This window comes from Cibotium barometz, chromosome 5 (genome assembly GCF_041138505.1).
Source record: "Cibotium barometz isolate CiBa-2024 chromosome 5, ASM4113850v1, whole genome shotgun sequence".
In the NCBI taxonomy this organism is placed as follows: Eukaryota; Viridiplantae; Streptophyta; class Polypodiopsida; order Cyatheales; family Cibotiaceae; genus Cibotium; species Cibotium barometz.
In genome coordinates, this window is record NC_141050.1 from 51,838,547 (window position 1) to 51,855,423 (window position 16,877).

At 45.6% G+C, this 16,877-nt stretch overlaps 1 protein-coding gene across 5 annotated transcripts in view; it reads left to right on the plus strand.

Annotated features, from left to right (window-relative positions):
* LOC147638625 (DNA-directed RNA polymerase) overlaps nucleotides 1–16,877 on the plus strand; it is a 40,951-nt gene that overhangs the window by 12,680 nt on the left and 11,394 nt on the right. For 3 of the 5 annotated variants that reach the window (XM_086798546.1, XM_086798545.1, XM_086798544.1), the window contains exon 5: nucleotides 9,505–9,606. In XM_086798546.1, the coding sequence (XP_086654672.1) occupies nucleotides 9,505–9,606 (102 nt within the window). Of the gene's footprint in view, nucleotides 1–9,504; nucleotides 9,607–10,361; nucleotides 10,749–10,835; nucleotides 10,999–16,877 lie in introns of all 5 variants that reach the window. The other 2 variants (XR_015265950.1, XR_015265951.1) reach the window with 2 other exon arrangements.

Sequence of the window (16,877 nt, forward strand, 5' to 3'; positions counted from 1 at the left end):
GGCTGCCTCTTGTTGCTCCAAGAAATAGCTCCTGAGCCAAGGGTAAATACGTAGCAAGATGTAGATCTCCTCGTGTTTGGATCTCCTCTCCAATCTGAGTCACTCCAACCTCGGAGTCTGACTCGGTCCTTCGTTCCCCCTCCAATAACATAGAAGAGTCCAAGAGCCTTTGTACCCTGCAGGACACCGCAAGATCCACGATCGTGCGTCCCAATGAGTCTTCAAAGTTGTCTTCATGAATGAGCTCAATAGCTCCACTAGAAAACTCAAATCCAATCTGATGTTTGGCAACCAAATCAATGAACCAACAAGCTTCCGATACAAGGAGGCATCAACCTGCTTACAAGGATCATTAACTGTAAGTTTGGTATTCGGGTCCATCGGTGAAGAAATAGGCTTGCAATTTTCCATTCCAAAGGCCTTCAGCAACTCGTGAACATACCGTTGCTAAGAAACAAAGAACCCCCTCTGGGTTTGCCAAATCTCCAATCCCGAAAAGAAATGGACTAAGCCTAAATCCGTCATCTCAAACTCGTGTGACAAGGCAGTCTTCATCCAGCTATGTGCTCCATATGACCGCTGGTGAGAATACGATCATCCACATATAGGATAATCAAGGTGACCATACCGCGTTTCCGAAAGAGATACAAGTTCAGATCTGCAACTGATCTTTGGAATCCCTTCCGTAGAAAGAAGGAATCAATCTTCTGATTCCAAGCCGTGGGAGCGTAAGATCATACCGTGTTTCCAAAAGAGATACAAGTTCGGATCTTCTGATTCCAAGCCGTGGGAGCCTGCATAGGACCATACAAGACCTTCCGTAACTTGTAAACCATCCCCTTTAATTGCGGAACCTCAAAGCCTAGAGGTTACTCAACATACACCTCCTCCTGCAAGTCACCATCAAGGAACACAGATTTTACATCCATCTGATACACCAGCCATCGCTGAGAAGAGGCAAGGGCAAGAACTGTTCGAATCGTGGTCACCCTTGCTGTCGGTGCGAAGTTGTCCTAATAGTCAATGCCAGGCCGCTGAGCATAGCCCTTAGCCACAAGTCTGGCTTTGTGCTTATCCACCGATCCATTAGACGTATACTTGGTCTTGTAGATCCACTTGACACCAATGATTGACCGTTTTGACGACCTTGGAACCAACTTAAGTGCTATTCTTCTCTATGGCTTCAAGTTTCACTTGCATGGCTTTCCTCCAAGTCTCTTGGGAAAGAGCTTTCTTAACAGAAGTGGGCTCTTTGTCCCGAATGATACGAGACATCAAAGCATAGTTCACTTGTAAAAGCTCCTTTGTCTGACGAACGCAAGAATTGGAATGTCTTTGCCTGCTGCCAACATTTGGCAAGCCATCCACCATCTGGTCCTGGAAAGCCCGCCGTAGCGTATCCACATTCAAGTGGCCATGACGAAACTGCCACAAATCACCTAGCTGAGGACATGTAAGAGAGATTGTTGAGAGTCTATAAATCCCATTCTCCACTCTGCCTTCCCATCAACGTGTCTATAAGGGGTGGTATCTTTTGATGAGTTGGTTGGATTGCTTCTTCAAGAGGAGCAGACGAGGAAGAACAAGCTTAAAACAGGGGAAGAACATGTTTTTCTCTCTAAAGCGAGGTGGATCACAGGGTGATACATCCAAGAACAAGAAAGCAAAATGTTACTACTGCCACAAGGTTGGACACTACATCAATGAGTGTTGGAAGTGGCTTGCCAACGAGAAGAAAGAAGCTAGGGATGAAGTTGCCAACTCATCCTCATGGGAGCATAAAAAGGATGAAGCCCAACTTGTTGACATGGGCGTGGTTTCTAGACATGTGCACATAACCACCAAGGGGGGAATGTTAGGAAAAATGTAGTGGTGTAGTGTGCAAATAATATCACATAAAGTATTGGTTGGGATAGTGCACACATGGGCATATTAGATGTTAGGATTGAATAAATGGTTGTAAACCTTAGTCCTAGATGCACACATGGTGTAAGAGTATTTAGTTACTATAGTTGCTATATGGGGCCTAAGGCCAAAACTTGTAATAAAAAGAGGCAGAAACATTAATAGAAATCATGCTTTCCACAAATCTTCACGACTCCTATAATTCCCCGAATCCCCTTGTACTTCTGGTGATTATTTCTTGGCTGATCTTTCCTGGCATCATTGTACGGGACCAACACCACCCAGTGCCAAGTTTGTGGGCAGCCCACACTTTCTTAAATGAAGCTTGGACACCCCACACAATGCCATAAGGAGGGCACCTGGTTCAGATGGAGGATGCTAATCTTTAATGAAATGCTTGGTGCCCACATTAATAGTGTTCACATACACTTATTAACGTGTGTGAATACATTGAGCCCATAATTTTGTCTAAGTCCAAAGTGATGGGGAGAAAACCAGAATTAGGGTTTAGAGTTCATTCATGGGAGACATACACAGAGAAGCAAGGGAGAGAGAGAGAGAGAGAGTTGTGGGGATAAGTCAACTCATGAGGCATGAGTGTGTGACTCCCCTATCACACATGTATATTGCACTAGTACACATAGTGCACTTAGTACATTAAATGTACTAAGTGTACTATGTACTATAACTTATGGGCTTGTACACACTATAAGGGTGGGCATAACGCCTTTACCCCAACAACCTCCCACTTAAAGGCAAAGTGCCCTTAAGTAAAGGAAAAGAAAAAATCAGCATGTACATGATAATATACAAGGCCATATCAAGGCTGAAACTGGCCTCATCCAATGCCCATCAAGTGTCTGCAATGAGCAAACCGCTCCGGAGGCAAACTCTTCGTCAACAGATCAGCCGGGTTGTCATCCGTATGAATCTTAACAAGCTGAATTTGCTTGTTCTCTATCACCTCTCTGATGAAGTGATACTTCACATCCACATGCTTCGTCTTTGCATGAAAGACAGGGTTCTTTGCCAACTGGATGGCACTCTGACTATCACAATGCAACAATGGAATATCTTCTGTATAGCCCAAATCAACCACTAACCGAGATAGCCATAATGCCTCCTTGCAAGCCTCTGTGGCTGCAATATACTCGGCCTCTGTAGTAGATAAGGCAGTGCACTTCTGCATCCTGGATATCCATGACACAGCACCTCCTGTGAATGTAAATACATAACCGGTAGTAGACTTCCGGTTATCTGGATGACCGGCATAATCCGAATCCGTGTAACCATGCACTAATGCATCCTGTTTGCCAAAGCAAATGCACAAATCCTGTGTGCCCTTCAGGTATCTCATGACGCCTTTCACTGCTTCCCAATGCTTCTTGCCAGGGTTGGCCATGTATCTAGAAACCACTCCCACTGCAAATGCAATGTCCGGCCTAGTAGCAACCATGGCATACATGAGACTGCCACAAGCTGAAGCATACGGAATCTTGGCCATATCAGCCCTGTCTCTATCTGACTGTGGGCTGTCCATAGCACTGAGTTTCACATATGGAGGCAAAGGAGTACTAGCTTTCTTCCCCCCGTCCATATTGAACCTCTGCAAGACTTTGCCAATGTATTCCTTCTGAGACAAATACAGCACATGCTGATTTCTGTCCCGAAGTATCCGCATACCCAAAATGTGATTTGCATCACCCAAATCCTTCATATCAAAGGTTTGATGCAGCCTCTGCTTCAAGGCATCCATCTCTTTATGAGATTTCCCGGCAATCAACATATCATCAACATACAAAATGAGAATCAATAGACTGCCATCCAAAGCTTTCTTGGTGTACAAGCAGTGATCTATGTCACTTCTCCTGAATTTCTGAGATTTCATGAATGTATCAAATTTATGATACCATTCTCTTGGTGCCTGTTTGAGCCCATAAAGACTCTTTTTCAGCTTGCATACAAGCTTCTCCTTTCCACTCACTGCATAACCCTCTGGCTGTTGCATATATATCTCCTCATGGAGATCACCGTGAAGAAAAGCAGTCTTCACATCCATCTGAATCAAGTCCAGATCATCATGTGCAACCAAAGCTAATACAGCTCTAAGTGTGGTCATTTTGACCACTGGAGAGAAGATCTCATCAAAGTCCACACCATATTCCTGCTTGAAGCCCTTAGCCACTAACCTGGCTTTGTATCTTGGCTTTGCATCTGGTGCAACTTTGAGCCTGTAAACCCACTTGCATGGCAAAACCTTCTTGCCTGCAGGCAAATGCACCAACTTCCATGTTTCATTTTTATGCAGAGAATCCATCTCTGACTTCATGGCACGCTCCCATAGAGCCTTGTCTGCCCTCTGTAAAGCCTCTTTATAACATGAGGGCTCCCCACAGTCAGTGAGCATCAAGTAGTCAACCCCTGGAACAAACCTGTCAGGGGCTCTGGAGGGTCTAGTGGACCTCCGTACCCAATGACCATCATTTGCAGGTTGCTGTCCAGCCTGCATATCACCCATTGGTGGCTCCTGTTCCATGCCATAAGGCTGAAATATCATGCCCGGTATCTCCTCTAACTGTGGTATATCCATAGGGATATCTTCTGCCATCTCTGGCTGTCCATTTGGACCATTTTCAGCACCATTTAAGGGCTGGTTTTCCTGCTGTAATGGCTGATTTACAGCCCTTTGTTGTTGTCCATGATGTCCATCATCATCAAAGATGACTCTGCCAGGCTCCTGTTGCCTTGCAGGCTCCTTATACATGCATGTTTCATAAAAAATGACATCATTGCTGCGTATGATCTTTCTATTCATGGGATCCCAAAGTCTATACCCCATTTCACCTCTGTCACCATATCCTAGGAATATGCATTTATGAGACTTAGGATCAAGTTTGGTGCGCATTTCCCTGCGTATGTGCACGTACGCAACGCAACCAAACACTCTCAAGTGCTTGTATGACGGAGGCTTCCCTGTCCATACTTCTTCTGGCACTTTCCCACCAAGCCTCGTGTTAGGTGACCTGTTTATAAGGTGAACGGCTGTCATAACAGCTTCAGCCCAAAAACCATGAGGTAATGCAGCATGTGACAACATAGAACGGATCTTCTCCTGTATGGTCCTGTTCATCCTCTCTGCTGTCCCGTTTTGTGGAGGATCATAAGGAGTAGAGAGCTCCCTCTTGATGCCTTTAGCATCACAAAAGTCCTGAAACTGTTTGGACATATACTCTCCCCCATTGTCGGAACGCAAAGCCTTCAGTGTTTTGCCAGTTTGATTCTCAACAAGAGCAACAAACTTCTCAAACACTGAGAATGTATCACTCTTCAAACGAAGAGGATAAACCCACACCTTGGGTGTGGCATCATCTATAAAAGACACAAAATATTTTGCCCCTCCCAAAGAAAGCTGAGGCATCTCACATACATCTGTATGCACAAGCTCTAACTGAGCATCTTTCTGTCCAAGAGCTTTCTTGTGGGGGCACTGTAGTTGCCTACCATATATACAATGCTCACAAAATTGAAAACTTGAAAACTTTAGAGAAGGCAAGTAACCCAAACGAGACAATTGCTCCATTCCCTTGACACTCATGTGTCCCAACCGGCTATGCCACATAGAGATTTCCGGCAGCTCGGTTGCATTTACATTAGCATGGTGACAAACACCTGCATGCATGAAATAAAGAGTGTCCACCTTAGAGCCTCTGGCAACAACCAGTGAGCCCTTACTAATCTTCCACTTTCCACTACCAAATGTGGTAACATAATCAGCATCATCAAGCTGTCCAGTAGAAAGCAGATTCTTCTTGATCTCAGGCACATGCCTGACATCATGGAGCATAAGCTGTGAGCCATCTGAAAATACAAGCCTCACATCACCTCTGCCAAGAATTTTGCATGCATGGTTATCACCCAAATAAACCACTCCTTCATTGCCAGCAGTGTACCTGACAAACAAGTCTCTGCAACCTGTGACATGAAAGGAGGCACCTGAATCAATGATCCATGAGTGCATACCATGACCACCTGTAAGAAGTGAATGGGCATCAAGTGAAGACGTAAAGAGGACCTCATCCTCACTGCCACCTGCATGTGACACATTGATTTCTTCGATCTTGACTCCACTTTTGCCCTTTGGCTTTACATCTTTGGCTTCATCCTTCTCTTTGTCTTTGCCTTTTCCCTTTTCCTTTTGATCATTTTTCCATTTGTAGCATTGCTTTTTAATGTGTCCCTTCTTGCCACAATAATGGCATTCCAAATCCTTTTTGGAGCGAGACTTGCTCCTTCCCCTTTCTTGGCTTTTCCCCCTTTGCTGGGATCTCCCACGTGCATTCATTGCATTGGACTTTCCAACAGAGTTGTTTTTCCTGTTCATCTCTTCTTGAAGAAGAGCACCCTCAACATCTGCATATGACAGCAGAGCATTCGAATTGCTAGTGGCTGTCCTGAATGTGTCCCAACTCTCTGGCAAAGTGCATAACAGAAAAGTGGCTTTGAACTCATCGTCCATTGCCAACTTTTGATTGATAACCTGGCTGACAATACCATTAAACTCATTTAAATGGGCTGTCATAGACGCCCCTTCCTTCATCTGAAGACCTATGAGTTTCTTCAACCAATACACTTTGCTTGAGGCACTTTGTTGGGCATACAAGTCCTGCAATCTCTGCCACATTCCCCAAGCTGTCTTCTCTTCACGAATGCTGAAAAGTAATGAGTCTGACACAGACAACATGATAGTAGATCTTGCCAGCTCATCCATATCTTCCCACTCTTCAGCTGTAAGAGAAGCGGGCATCACACCCCTTTCTTTGATAGGCTTGTGCTGCTTTTTCTGAAGCAACACATTGTAGCACTGGGTTTGCCAAATATCATAATTCTGCGAGCCTTCAAGCTTCTTGATGTGAAGCAATGAAGAGCTCTCACCTGTGGTTGCCATAGCAATATGCAACCTTTAATGCCTGACTCCCTGCAAATGTGCAAACACTGCACCCAAGATGTGCAAACACTGCACCCAGAGCACACAAAGTGCTCACAAATGTTCTCCCAAGCTTTATCTCCCACTGCGGAAGCAAGAATGCAACTTTTCTCCCACTTTTTGTGATGAAAACACCAAAATCTGGTTGCTGCAGATTTTGGACAGCACCTTAAATGTGCTCTTTTGCCCTTCCAAAGTACTGTACAGCAGTACCAAGTGCTCACCAATGATGTACCAAACCTGTACCGGCAATTTCAGCAGCTGAAATTGAACCTTTTGGTCACTCAAAACAGTGTACAGCCATGCCAAAACTTGCACAAAGCTGTGCCAAATCTGTACCAGCAGGTACAATAGCAATAAATGCTCTCTTGGCTGTCTAAATGAGTGAAAATCAGATTTTTACAGTCACGAACACTGCATAAAACAGTCCCGAACAGAAATTGGGCAAAAGCCCCTTGACTGCAAGCTGATTTCTGAGGATTCAAGGCATAAATGTCTTGCCTGCTGCTTTGCCAAGCTCAACAAGCATACAAACTTGAAAAGCCCCTTGATTTGAGATCAATTGCTGATCATACATGGTACATTGCAGACACTTGATGGGCAGACACGATGCTTCCCCCTGGCCACATATACATCAAATACATGAAAGCCCCTTGATTTACAGGCACATTGAGTGCTTGTAAGGCATCAGCACATTATCCACAGCATCAAATGCGATTGCCTGCATGCAAATCAACTCAATCGGCACAAAAGCCCCTTGATTTGCACTGCACTTTGCTGCGATTTTGCCCAAATGTGCGATTTTTCACATCATACAGCATGTATGAGTGCTTAATTGCACAATTACATCAAAAGCCCCAAATTTCGACATCCAATTTCCTGCAAATTGATCCTGATTTGACCAATTTCCTGCAAATTTATCCTGATTGTGACCAATGTCACCCAATTTTGCCAATTTTGCTCAAAATTGAGCAATTCAGCACCTGAACCTGCTCAATTGATTGAATTGACAAGGAAAATCCAAAATTGAAGCAAAATACCTCGTAATTTTCTGATTTTCTCTGATTTGCAGGCGAATTTGGTGCTGATGCTTGATGCTGATGCTGATGCTTTTGCAGTTGTGCAGGTAGGGACAACAGAGTGTTGATGCCCTTGTTTCTATGTCAGTCGCTCGACGGAAGACTCTAGGCACTGGCCCATCCCAGGTAGGAGACACAGCTGCAATTGCTCGAGCCTTGATCAAGTCTTTTCTGACTGCACGAACGGCCAGGCTTGCTGCATGACCACCGCCAACAATTATCGGAGGCTCCTCTGTCCATCACCGTGCCCAGTTATTACCAAGATGTCACAGACACACTAAGGGGGCTGTCCGCGGCGGTGGCGAAATCCACAAGGAAGGCTTCTAGATTATCCGCAGTGTGATCCATCCCGGAAAGCCCAACTCCAGGCCAGTCCACTATAAAAATGCGCCACCGTGATCCGTCGAGGCTCAACAGATTCTGAACAGCAGAACGCCACACCACTTCTGCGGTCTTGGCCCAGGCTGCCCTTGCCGAAGCGCAGCCGCCCCCGCCTCTGCCAATCAAGCCCGAATAGGTACGTGGACTTGGAAGAAGGGGGGCTCGTATCTGAACGTGTTCTACGAAGAGCATGTGGGGTGTGGCTCTGGGCGCTTGCGAAACCCCCTCCTTCTTCTAACGATCTCAGATGTGGGTACCAGAATAGCACCGCCTTCTAGGCTCTGATACCAGTTGATGGGGAGAAAACCAGAATTAGGGTTTAGAGTTCATTCATGGGAGACATACACAGAGAAGCAAGGGAGAGAGAGAGAGAGAGAGTTGTGGGGATAAGTCAACTCATGAGGCATGAGTGTGTGACTCCCCTATCACACATGTATATTGCACTAGTACACATAGTGCACTTAGTACATTAAATGTACTAAGTGTACTATGTACTATAACTTATGGGCTTGTACACACTATAAGGGTGGGCATAACGCCTTTACCCCAACACAAAGCTTGGCTTATGAGCCGAATTCTGGCACAACTTTAGAACCCTGCTACTGCCAGCCACTAGTTAGTAGAAAAGGGCACTGTCACGTGCTAGAAAGCGGGCATCCCCGGCGCTGCTGGGATTTACATAGCATCTCAGGCAAGATACAAAAACATAACAAATGTCTATCAAATTGTCTAGATTCGCATCCAACTGTGCATGATGCAAATGCACATATACTTTGGAAATCTCCCGTTCTCAATACTTGTATATGGACATCCAGCCTATTCATTAGAGAGGGGTTCTGGACGAGATGGTGACATGTACAAACCCTGAGCTGAATCTAACATCAAGATAGTGTCGTGAGCATACATCAATATGGGCACTACTGTCCGGGCCATTGGTGAGCCTCTACCTCCGAAACCATCCACAAATACTGCAATCTCATCAATGTATGGACTGAAGAGTGTAGGTGAGAGTGGGCAGCCCTACTTGACCCCAATAGTGCTACATCTCTCTCCCGGGAGGCCACTGTGTGTGTGTGTGTGTGTGTGTGTGTGTGTGAGAGAGAGAGAGAGAGAGAGAGAGAGAGAGAGAGGCTAACTTGTTTGCTCTCTATGCAGCGTTGAAGAGAAGGATGAGTTCCTGGACATAGCTGGCTCATTGGAGCCAAGCGATACAGGTTCTCTAGAGTGGTTAACTCAACTCAAAGTTAACAAATCAAGGTGCATACTTGCAGCTTAGTTTCTATCTTTAGTGGTGCATATGCCCTATCAACTACCTTTTTGTTGTAATAATTCTTTCTATTTTTTATGATCCTTGGTGCTAGGCTTCATTATGGCTGAGTCCTCTGATAGAAACTCAAGACACAGACCTTTGTATGAATGTATGTTGTGTGTGCGCATGGGGGGTGTGTGTGTGGGAGCATATATTGATACCAAGTTCTATACCTACTATTGGGCACTGGTGACATTAGTGGGGATGTCGTAGTATCTAGTCCGTACTATGCATGGAGTTGATGGTTTATTGTCTTGTGGATGACTACCATGAGGTTATAAATTGCACTTTCTTATAAGGTGAATTTGGGCATGTTCCTGGATTCATCTAGGTATATATATATACTTGCAGCTTACTTTCCTTCTTTCCTTTTTCTTCTTCTTCTTTTTTTTTTTTTGGCTGAAGGCTTTCTGATCATTCTATATAGTAATATAGAGGTGTTTTGAGCTGGTGAAAATGGTTTAATTTAAAGCTTACGTTCACCTTTTTTACTTTTATTTTTTATTTTTTGGGGGTGGGGGGGCACTTTCTGTTCAAACTATATAGTAATATAGAGCTGTTTTGAGCTGGTGAAAATGGCTTATTTTTTTCTATTTGGGATGTAGAAGTTGTTAAAAAGAGCTTGATTCACGAAAGGAATTTTGGGATATAGAAATAGTCTTGAAGTAGTTAAAAGGAGCTTGATTTTACGAAGCAATTTCAGGTTTTTTAACATCTCAACAGAAGCCATGGGTTTGTCCTCAGCCTTCAGCCCACTGCTGCTGCTCTTGCATTATTCTAATCTACAGCTGCTGGCTGTGTACTATCCTTGATGGTATGTTGTCCCTATTTATGCTATGTGCTACCCTTTCAGAAAAAACCTTGCTCCTATTTTGCAGCCGGGCAAATGTGAGGATTTAGAAGAGGCTAACTTATGGCAACTCTTCTTGTATGGTGTGGAAGTTCATCTTTGTAACATATAAGCCAGCCTTCGGTTCTCGATTTTGTGTCACATGTACAGTCGCAAGACCTTGAGGGATACGAGTTGCCTGATGTGAATCGTTGGTTGGTCTACAATTTCTTTATGGAGAAGGACGAGGATTTATCTACGGTTAGCGTTGCTAATCATGCTCTGTTTTTTGTTTCTTTTCAAACATCTTTAATGAGAGAGTCACTAACCCCTCCCTCCTATATTTAGGAGCAGGTCTTTCTAGGGGCATCCAAGCACACAGTTCTTTGCGCAGCTCTTTGGAGGATGCAATTCCAATTTTGAGCCAACTCAAGTGAAAACACATAGCAGAAGAATGGCAACCTTAAGGCGTAGAGCTGAACTGAAGCTTGGAGTAGGATTCGTGTACTTTGTAAGAGCACTAATTCAGCATTCCACAAATCAAAATTCACACATGAGAGAGAGAGAGAGAGAGTTGTATTAACGTCTTCAAAAGGCCAAAATGACCTATGAGACCAAAAGGTTACACCATATCCATGAGGTACATCATCCTGGGTACAAAATAGTAATAAAGAAAGATAATAAAAATCTAGAACTGATCTAGGGACATGAGCAGAGAGCTCTCATATCACCCTAATACATCCCTCATGGGCCGTTGTGACATGGTGCTCAAGGTGGTAAAACTGAGCTGGCGTGAGAAGGTCCTACGATGATGGCCCGGATCCTCCGGTGGTGGCATGGCCGTGGGTGAGGGCCATGGGGTTTGGGGCGTCGAGCTCTGCATGACTCAGTGGCTCTGTCGAGTGTCACACCTCTCGGCCGAGCTCTTGCACTAGCCTATGGTCTGGGTATGATGGGTGGATCGGCCCTTGGAGTGCTGGTATGGAAGAAGTCGGTGAGAGCTCTCTGTGCTGGTCCTCGAGCAAGTACAACTGATCTGGATCTCACTAAGGACTCCGTGTGTCTACGGAGCTCTAGAAGAAAAAGTCCTAGGCATCTTTGATCCGGGAGTCCGTGATCCTGGAAAGTGGTCTGAACCCAACTCGGAAGAGGCAGTGGAACCTCCCCCGAATCTCATAGAATACAAGGCATTGGCATATGTAATGATCCTCTCTCTCGGGCTCTGTGTGACAGAGCTGGCATATCCTGTCCTCTGGTGCAGCCGCCCTAGGCCCATATCTGGCAGTCTCCACTCTTAGCTGGTGGGATGAGGTGCGGATCTTGCCGATTGCACATCTCACCCCAAAGGATAGGTGTGTGTCCATGTAGCGTGGGCGGATGATGAACCCATCCTCTGTCAGGCATAGGAGGTGATCTCTGTAGAAGGCCATCTTCGTCCCCAATGGACAACTAGGTGAACTCCATGTCCTCTAAGTATCCAGTCTGACAATGTCCTTCCTGATAACCTTGTTCCGCTCTGTGTGGCTGAGAGCAAATGACGGGGCCTCTATGCTGAAGTGGAACGGGGGGAGTGCCTCCATCTGCATACCGTGCATGCCAAACCAAGTGCCTACCTGTGCATACCAGCACTCTGTATCTCCCTCAAGTGTCAACTGCTCGAGGACTCCAGGGCTAGCCGGGGGTATCTATCAAGTGGAAGCTCCCATAGCCTGTGCCAGAATGTCACTGTCTGGAATAGAGCCTCTGTCTGTCCGCACAATCTCATGTGGCATTGATGGCTTACTCCTAATCATGTGTGAGATCATCGCCACTAGGGGCCTCTCCATTGGCTTCTACCCATCATAAACCTCCTTTGTATCTGTCTCAGTCAGCTCTCTCCTTTGTCTCCTCCTGTGGTATAAGCTAGGACCCCAAATGGGGGCACCATACAGTAGTGCAGGTGTAACTAGAGTATCAAATAGCCAAAGCTTCATCCTCGGCTCCTGAAATTGTATTTGTGAGCATTGCCTTTCTAGCGAGCCAAGGGATGCATATCCCCTCATCAATCTAGCTTCGGCCGCCTTCCGCATCGAGAACTAAGGTCCAACAAAAGTGATCCCAAGGTATACATATGAGGTAACATACTCCACAGGCTCTCCACTGTATGTAAACTGTACTGTAGATCTACTTATCCACTGTGAGGAGGTGTTAAAGATCATGACCTTGGTCTTTCCAAGGTTAACAGTGAGGTCTCGGTCCTTGCAAAAGGCTTGTAATGCATCCAAATGCCTTTGCAACCCCTCTGGTGAATCAGAAATAAGAATAATATCATCTGCATACAAGAGGATTGGTGTCAGGACTTTTGCCAAATGTGCTCCTGGTCCTCCATGTCTATCTATGTAATCCGACATCTCGTCAATGTATAGACCAAATAGAGTAGGAGACAAGGGGCAGCTTGCTTCACCCCGATAGTGCTCCGTATGATCTCTGAGTCACCTCCTGGTGCCCGTACTCTGCCTGTGATTGACTCACAGAGTGTAATGATCCCCCAAAGCATCTCTGCTGGCACTTCCATATCCTGCAATCTCCTCATTAGTCTGGCCCGTGGGACGGTATCAAAAGCTTTGCGGAAATCCACAAAGTAGCAGTATATCCGATGCCTGTGAGGTCTCCCCTCCTCAATGATCCCCCGTAGTGTAAAGATATGATCTAGTGTGGAGTGCCCCCTCCTGAAGCCTGCTTGCCCTGGTGCTCTGAGTCTTTGCTCCTCGGACCATCTACTAAGCTCTTGCTCCAAAATCGAACCATAAATCTTGGCCAAGGTGTGACCAATCATGATAGTCCTGTAGTTGTTGGGGTCCATGGGGTCACCTGCTTTCAAGATAGGTACAATAGTATTCGATGACCAACTGACAGGGAAGGCCTCACATAAAGCCCTGTTAAACATGTGAACTAGTAAAGGGGCTAGCGTGTCCTTAGCATGGGAGAAATGCTTGGTGAGGAGTCCATCATGATCCTGTGCTCTGCCAGTCTGCATCCTGTCAATAGCATCTCTCACCATGCTGAGGTGAAAGAAGGAAGAGTGTGGGGGACGAGGTTTGGGTGGATGGGGGAGAGGTGGCTGCTCGAGGGCATGGTAGAGAGAGGTAGCATAGGTGTGCCAGGTGCTGGGTGAAGTAATCGGAGTTGGAAGGCGATGATCCTGGAAGATCCTCCAGGCCTCCTTATAGTCCCTTCCAAGAAATAGCCGGTATAGCTCCTGCTCAAACTTGGCTAGGTAGGCTGTCTTCTTTCTCCGTGTGAGACGTCGAAAGATCACTCGCGCTTGCTGGTGAGTGGTGGATCCTAGTCTATCTCCCGATGTAGATGGGCTCGGGTATCATGACATTCCTTGTCGTACCAGCTATTCTGTGGGACAGTCCCTCCTGGTGATGTAGGGATGGCTCTGGAGTGCGGGAAGACGGCTGTAGCGGACGTATGGAGGGTGGCTGAGAGGTGTGTGGTAAGCTCATCAAGTGGGATGTGGGGGTCGAGGTCGGAGAGGATGCGGTAGACGTGATCAGAATAGATGAAAGAGGTCTCTCTAGTGAAGTGGTATCTCGGACGGTGATGGGGCAAAGCAGGTGGTTGGATGGTGTATCGGCATGTGAGAGAGAAGGCCAGGTATGCATGGTCGGCCCCAACACGGATGGAGCGAGGTGAGATGGTAAACTCCGGAATGAGTGGGATCAGAGAGAGGGATCCCATTAGATAGTCCACTGTACTGGCTCCATGTCCGAAGGGGTAGGAGATGAAGGAATTGGATCTAGGCCATCTAGCCAGGCCATTATAAATGGCTAGCCTATGAGCCCCACCGAGGGCGAAGAGATACTCTCCATAGTCTATGCGGGTTGCTGTATCCTGTGATGTCCGCTCCAGATCCGTACCCACTGTGTCGATATCCTAGTACATGGATCATCTGTCTCAAAGAAGGGTACCTGTGCACCGACGGTACGGGCATTGAAGTCTGCAGCCAGGAGGATGTCCCCTAGACTGGAAAACTTCATAATGTCATCATAAAGGGGCAAGTACGAGGACTCTCCATGAGTGGCATATTTAGAATTGGAGGGTGCAAAGTAGCACACTGCAAGGTAGATGTCTCAGGCCCTCTTTGCTAGTGTGAGATCGTCTTCGAGGTAAGTCTTTTCTCCTTTTAGTGCCCGCGTTTTGGTAAGGAATGCTTGCCTCGCCTCTAACTTTGCGAACTTGAGGATGAATGCGTGTTCCTTGGTGTTGTCTTTGCCCACCCTCCATGCCTCGATGAAGGGGGTACCAGCGTGTGAAATGGTAAGTGAGTAGATATAATCCTCTATACAAGAGAACATCATATCATAACCTAGCCTCAAGATAACATAGTCTTAGCCTCTCTTGAGTGTGTCCCATGTCCCTATTATATAGGAGGGCCCTCAAGTGACTCTTGACTCTCCATTTCCCATGTGTGACCCTTGGATGCCTGACCCTAACCTTAAACCTTAAGGTTAGTCCTAACCCATGCTCCACTAGAGCTTGTTTCCATGCTCCGTTGCTCACAAGTCTAATGTGGGTTAGCCTTCTAGTATATGCACACATAATGTGCATATAACATACTTCCCCTCTCTCAAAACATTGCACTCTTGCAATGAAAAGAAGGAGAACTGCGTTGAATAATCTCAACTGACTCCCAGGTCGAATCCTCTATTTCTCTATCTTTCCACCTAATTTTAACCTCGGGGATTAGTCAACTACAAAGTTTCCTTTCCCTGAAATTAAGTACCCTATAAGGTTCATGTGGAACATAGGATAATTCTTCGACTTCAACGAGTTCTTGAGAAGTAACTGTGTTATCCTCACCTCCGAGTTTCTCTTTCAATCTATTGATATGAAAGACTGGATGAACTCTAACATGTGGAGATAGTTTAAGTTCATACGCAACCGTGCCAATCCGATGTATAAATCGAAATGGACCACAATATCTAGGAGATAAATTCGAGCATTTTTCTATTGACAAAGTTTGAGAATCTTTAGGAACATTAAAATAAACCAACGCTCCTGGTTCAAAAGACTAAGTTGAGCGTCCTCTATCGGCAGAACCGTGCCCTATCCTAAGCACTCCTGATAGAATCCCGAGCTTCGGTCAGCATTTCCTGCATATCACGCAAGAAATCTCTCGATACATCAAGCTTGATGTCCTTAATGAAGGCTTTCAGCAGTTAGGGTTAGGGTTAGGAGGTACTGCAAACAGAAACGTGGAGAAGCAGAGAGAGAGAACACGACTCTTTTTGTGTATTCAGTATGATAATGTGAAGTACAATAGCCACATAATGAAGTGACCTAAAAGATGTGTTCACATGTCCGGCCATAAAATGTGCCGGTTAACCAAAACACTTATAAACTGTTTATAAGTGAAACTAAGCTAAACTCACTAACTGAAGTAAAAAGTGCCCCAGTAATCTACTGATGATCACTAGCACTCCTCTGGGTGCATACATAGCATAAAACCCAACAGACCCCCCTGGAGTGATATGTGATCACTGTACATCATCCACCAAAAGGAAACAAATTCAAAGCAGTGCGGAATGCTTCGAATTTAGGACGTGGTAATGCCTTGGTGAAGATGTCTACCACATTCTGATCTGTAGGACAGTAGATCAGACTGATATCACCTGCCTGGAGTCTCTCCCGAACAAAATGATAGTGAATCTCAATGTGTTTCGTGCGAGCATGAAACACAGGATTCCTGGCCACAGCAATGGCACTCTGACTATCAGTATAGATAGGTGTAGGCTCCTCCACTGAAATATCCATATCAGTCATGAGACGATGCAGCCAAACACACTCAACAGTAGTAGTGTAGGTTGCTCTGTACTCTGCCTCACAAGACGAAGTGGCCACTGTGGTCTGTTTCTTGCTTAGCCAAGAAATGCATGAAGAGCCAAGAAAGAAACAATTTCCACTAGTGGAATGTCTGGTATCAAAATCACCAGCCAAATCTGAATCACTGTAAGCGTATAGCTGCATGTCACCCCCCTCAGGATAAAGCAATTCAAGAGACAATGAACCCTGCAAATATCGGAATACACGCTTCACAGCTTGCCAATGTGACAACCGCGGCCTGTGCATGAATCTGCTCAACTGAGAGACTGCATACTGAAAATAAGGCACCCAACAGCCTGAGCATATGTAGTGGCATCAAAGGAAATACTGTCATCTTGTAGTGACAGTTTCATCCCAGGCTCCATAGGAGTGCTAAGAGGCTTGCAATCCTGAAATTTAAACTTCTCCATAAGTTTAGCAACATACCGAGATTGCAACAACCCAATACCTCTGTTATCTTGCACAAACTGTATGCCCAAATAGTAGTGTACGAGCCCCAAATCAGACATGTCAAATGTC